This window comes from Oncorhynchus nerka, linkage group LG12, assembly GCF_034236695.1.
Source record: "Oncorhynchus nerka isolate Pitt River linkage group LG12, Oner_Uvic_2.0, whole genome shotgun sequence".
Lineage (NCBI taxonomy): Eukaryota > Metazoa > Chordata > Actinopteri > Salmoniformes > Salmonidae > Oncorhynchus > Oncorhynchus nerka.
In genome coordinates this window covers 75,912,265-75,917,732 of record NC_088407.1, presented here as the reverse complement: position 1 = coordinate 75,917,732, position 5,468 = coordinate 75,912,265, and the positions used below count along the sequence as shown (strand labels likewise).

The 5,468-nt window shown below is 39.9% G+C and overlaps 1 protein-coding gene across 1 annotated transcript; it reads left to right on the top strand.

The window, feature by feature from the left end:
• The first annotated feature begins 550 nt into the window (after window positions 1-550).
• LOC115138724 (homeobox protein goosecoid-like) lies at window positions 551-2,925 on the top strand. The gene is made up of 3 exons (XM_029675864.2): window positions 551-1,085; window positions 1,608-1,867; window positions 2,210-2,925. The coding sequence occupies exons 1-3, from the start codon at window positions 770-772 to the stop codon at window positions 2,357-2,359; spliced, it is 726 nt and encodes a 241-aa protein (XP_029531724.1). The 5' UTR covers window positions 551-769; the 3' UTR covers window positions 2,360-2,925.
• The last annotated feature ends 2,543 nt before the right edge of the window (window positions 2,926-5,468 follow it).

Genomic DNA, 5,468 nt, shown 5'->3' with positions numbered 1-5,468 from the left:
GGCACTAACATTACAAACAGCACAAAGGGCAAGAAGGTAGACACAACAATACATCACACAAAGAAGCCACAACTGTCAGTGAGGGTCCATGATTGAGTCTTTGAATGAAGAGATTGAGAAAAAACTGTCCAGTTTGAGTGTTTGTTGCAGCTCGTGCCAGTCGCTATCTGCAGCGAACTGAAAACAGGTAGTCCTATAGATACATTTATTAGTACAGATATATTTTACAGGAAGCAGCACCTGATTTTTCAGTAATAAGTTCACAGGAAATGTGTTTACGAATATAATTTAGCTGACAATTAAATTAAACTGATTAGCCTACATTGTACAATTAGCCCTCATGGCTGACATTGTACTGAGTTGTGTGGTTTGTTTCAAACGTCTGCAAACAGTACGGATTCATTTAATTTAATTCCCAATACACAGATCTGTGCCTTTCACATTGTGCGCTAACCCTAAAACCAGCCTCTCTCTGCTCTTGGCTTGTCATCCGCTTCTCCAGCACAGGCTCAACTGGTCGGTGACGTCAGCCGAGTATATAACGGGGCTGGAGTTCAAGAGGACCACGAAAACAAGTTAGTGAAGCTTTAGTCTCAATGCACCCACCGGCCACCGGAGTTGGTCCAACAAGAGATAAACACGCCAACGTCAACAAACTCGATGTTATGACGCAGATTTAGGAACTTTCCGCTGACTGTTTCCTGACCGAAACGAATTTAGGATTTTTAAAAGCAACGAGGTTTTTTATCATCCTTTCCACGTATCGGTGATGCCCGCTGGTATGTTTAGCATCGACAGTATCCTGGCCGGGAGACCCACTTGCAAGGACTCAGTGCTCCTCCATCGGAATGCCCCGGTGGTGTTCTCGAACCTCACGGATTCCATCTACACCGCTGCCGATTATAATGGACTCTACTCGCACACTACTGGATCTTCTCCCTCGGCCATCGAGGCGGTGAACGGGACTAGAATAGGATATAATAACTATTATTATGGACAAATGCATGTGCAGGGCCCCAGTGGCCCTGCTTGCTGCAGCGCTATCCCAGCCCTCGGCTCGCAACAGTGCCCATGTATTCCAACCGGTAGGTTTCCCTTTCCCACTTCTATCTGTAGCCAAAAGTAAACGTTTAAACTCTGCATGTTCCTTGGGTACTGGACAATGTAACGATGCCTGTAATAACAAGCACAAGTTAAAACATTGTTAGGTTATAGAGGATGATAGATACAGGTCATTTGGTTGGTGTTTTAACTTGTGAATGCGCCCATTGCGCAACATTACACATGCAGTCATTTTGGTGGCACCTTTACCCTATTTAAGAAGTCTATCCATGGTATAGGCCTATTCTAATTCACTTTTACGCATGAACTAGAATACATTTCATGTTAAACTTTGTGTAGACATTTGCATGGGATGATGCGTGGTCTATATTATACATGCGTAAAGGTGTTGTTTTAGCTTGATTTGTGCTGCGTTGTTTTTTGTTCTCATTGTTTTTCATTTGTGATGTATTTTATAGGGCTACTGGGTGTGTTGCGAAATTAATTATTAATTGAGGACAAACAAATGTTTCTAATGAATCTAGTATGTTTATTGATCCATGCAGGTTATGACCGCACGGGCTCCGTGCTCATCTCTCCCATCCCGCACCAGATGATGTCCTATATGAACGTGGGCACCTTGTCTCGGACGGAGCTCCAGCTCCTGAACCAGCTCCACTGCCGACGCAAGAGGAGGCACCGGACTATCTTCACCGACGAGCAGCTCGAGGCCCTGGAAAATCTCTTTCAGGAGACCAAGTACCCTGACGTCGGCACACGGGAACAGCTCGCGCGAAGAGTGCACCTACGGGAAGAGAAGGTCGAGGTGAGTGTATGCACGGCCCTGTGTTGCTGGCTGTCTACCTCCCTATACACACATTAGGCTGCGTTGATTTTCAGAAAATATGTGAAGGAGCTCTCCATATCACGAAAATAAAGGTATCAATACCTTCAACATCAGTTGAAAGGCCAAATATTCGATCCAAGCATTACGCACATAATAATAGCAAACGTTTACGTCTTTATAGTGCCACATTTTTTTTGGTGCTCCCTGCTGTTTCATTACAATATGTTCTATTAAGCTCAAACGACTTTAGAATTACTCTACAACACGGTATAACAAATATTTCATACAAAGTAAACAATTGTATCTTTTATTTTCACATAGGTGTGGTTCAAAAACAGACGAGCGAAATGGAGAAGACAGAAAAGGTCGTCCTCGGAAGAGTCTGAAAACTCGCAGAAATGGAACAAATCGATGAAAACACCCACAGAGAAAACCGAGGAAAACAAAAGTGACGTGGATTCGGACAGCTGATAGGTAGAATATTAACACAAAACAATAGAACAGTTGGTTGCATAGTGTATGGGTGGATGCGCAAATAGGCTATATACTCGATTGGGACTTCTTGTACATAGTGTAAATGTGATGTGGACTGAAGTAATGAAATATTTTGCCATGATGTTGCACAGTTGTATAGTAAATATTACTTTTATTATTGCAATGGGGTAAGCTATTTATATTTAATTTAAAGTTGTTATGCAAAACGTCCCGAAGATGTGGTGAGCAAGGAGCCTTGATCAGTTTTCTGGCGTGTGTTAATACTTCGCGAGCTGACATGACATCTCATATTTGAGTGGTGTATTCATCATCACGATTTACCGCAAATAATATTTTGAAACTACATCAATGGGGAGAATATATTTCATAGAGTTAAACAGAAATCACACTTAATATGAAACAGCGTTTTGTCACCTTTATACGATAAAAGGCTATATTTGTCAACTCATAGCCATACAGACGTGTTTGGGGATTTGACTAAATTGATTTTGATAATTACAGGAACAATGAATATACATTAAATCATATTTGAATCCTCTCTATTTCCTTTGTCACCTTTCACATTTGTTCATCTATTTCTAATCATATGATCTATGTTTATGAATTGGAAATTAATAGGCCTAGATTGACAGTAGGCTAAAAGTGTGTTGTTTTCCAGATGCAAGACATTTGAAAAAATGCAAAATACACAATTTTCTTGGAAATAGCGCTTGAATCGCATGTGGATAAATTCAGGAAAAGGGTCCTAAATGATCAAGTTGATATGAAGCTTCTACTCTTCTTATAACGTTTTCTTGAACGCGTCAGGAAGGCTATCAAACACAAGAGTGGTAATACAGATTCAATTATTTCCGATTCATGCGCATATATGAAGCCTCTGATGTGGCAAAATAGACAGTGACAATAGTCTATATATGATTTACTGTCGAGATTGTTTTGCCACCTTCAATTAAAAGGAAACAAAAATGGTTATCAAAAGGACAATTATTTCGTTTAGAATTGGCAAAGCTCAGCCAATCACTTAAAAACATTCAAAACAAACGTCATTTCAAAAAGATTCATTATGATACGTATTTTTATGTGCCTAATTCCTGGTTAGCCTAATAGCTTATACACTAATTTAAAACTCTTTGGACAAATCAACGATTGCCTTTATAGCCTAATGATAATGAGATTATCAGTTACTGTTTATTATCTATCCTGTTGCCTAGTCACTTTATCCTTACCTATATGTACATATATACCTCAATTAGCCTACCTTGTAGCCTGCACATCGACTCCGTACTGGTACCCGGTGTATATATCCAAGTCATCGTTACTCATTGTGTATTTTATCCCTCGCGTTATTTTTTGATGTATTATTTCGCTTTTTCTCTCTCTGCATTGTTGGCAAGGGCCCGTAAGCGTTTCACTGTTAATATATACCTGTTGTTTACGAAGAATGAGAAAAAAAAAACAATTTGATTTGATTATTGTTGTTATGCAAATCATTCATAGTTCAGCAAGCAAGTCAACACAATTGTCTTTCACAGCTGCAGGTTATTAAGGCGATTAAATAACACAATTTTATCCACAATGAATCCCCAAAACTACCAATGGCTAAGAGTTTCAGACAACATATTGTACAAATGATGGGTCAGTCGCTCAAGTCATATTTTTTCACACGGAATAAGGGAGATAGATCTATTGCAATACAGAACCGTTGCAATACACGGCCGAGGTAGCTCAATATATATTATGGTAGACTAGTTCAAATTCAGTGGCGAACCATAGGACCTGGCCATCAGAATGATCAAATATCTTCAAATACAATAGGTTACATCAAACTCAAAAATCAAGAAAATAACAGAAAACATAGCATCACCGAATGCGCCCGGCGACATTATATATTCTGTTGTCAGACCATTCGTAGTGAAGGAGGAGCAATGTTTTTTGCTGACATTGTTAATGAATCAAACAGGCCTGGCCGCGCATCCGGCTGCCGCGCACAGAGAGACAGAACCTGCATGGACACAACATGTGACAAACAACATAAAATAATGTGACTAGCAAAACAAAAAGACCGCTTTTCACAGAACCTATGGTAGCCTAACACCACCATTACACTATCACCAATTGCGACAACAAGTGTGTCACATCCAAGACGACAGGCTCCTGGTGCTGAAAGGGCAGCGATCTTGGGGCTGCAGGGTAGCCTAGTGGTTAGAGCGTTGGACTAGTAACCGGAAGGTTGCAAGTTCAAACCCCCGAGCTGACAAGATACAAATCTGTCGTTCTGCCCCTGAACAGGCAGTTAACCCACTGTTCCTAGGCCGTCATTGAAAATAAGAATTTGTTCTTAACTGACTTGCCTGGTTAAATAAAGGTAACATTAAAAATAAAAAAAATACATGTGCACTCCATGGCACTGAAGGTTTCGTCAATAGACACCGCAGGCGATAGCAGTCACACAACATCAAACATCACACAACATCAAATAATGTTAAAGAATAAGCAGCCCATTCACTCCAGTAGGCCCCATGAAAACGTAGCAATACAAAATAACTATTTCATTTCCAAAATTAAATGAAGAAAGGAGAAGGGTTAATACTTAACATTGCAAACATATTTTATCACACTCATCGCACTAAGCCAGTGATCTAAAGCTGAAATGCAACAATGTTTATTGTCAATGATCACAGTTATTATTTTAAAAGACATAGCTAACAACAAGCAAGCTGCAAAATAAAACAACATCGAACAGTGCTACTCACCAGATGAATAGAACTAAATTTGAACGCTAGCCTAATCCAGAAAAGGGTGATGCTAACAGATTTCACTATTAGCAGTCTACACATCATCACTTTTTTAAACGTCCAATCCGTTGCAAGTCAAAATGTGATTGGTTCATTCCACTGTCACTTCAAAATTATGCTCTAATACAGTTGAACGTCAGAGGCCCTTCCGTACAGTTTCTGAAGGCCTAGCCAATGGCTGGCTGAGCCAGCTCGATTTTTCTACCCAGAGACTATCAAAGAAAAATCCGGATTGGATATTTTTTCTCTTCAGTATTAATTAACCCTTCTCCTTTCAATACAAACGGAAG

What these genes read in the sequence shown, in the direction of transcription:
- LOC115138724 (XM_029675864.2), top strand. Translation starts at nt 770, where the DNA reads ATGCCCGCTGGTATGTTTAGCATCGACAGTATCCTGGCCGGGAGACCC. An exon ending in GTGCCCATGTATTCCAACCG is followed by an intron (nt 1,086 to 1,607) that starts GTAGGTTTCCCT and finishes TGATCCATGCAG; the next exon opens with GTTATGACCGCACGGGCTCC. An exon ending in TACGGGAAGAGAAGGTCGAG is followed by an intron (nt 1,868 to 2,209) that starts GTGAGTGTATGC and finishes ATTTTCACATAG; the next exon opens with GTGTGGTTCAAAAACAGACG.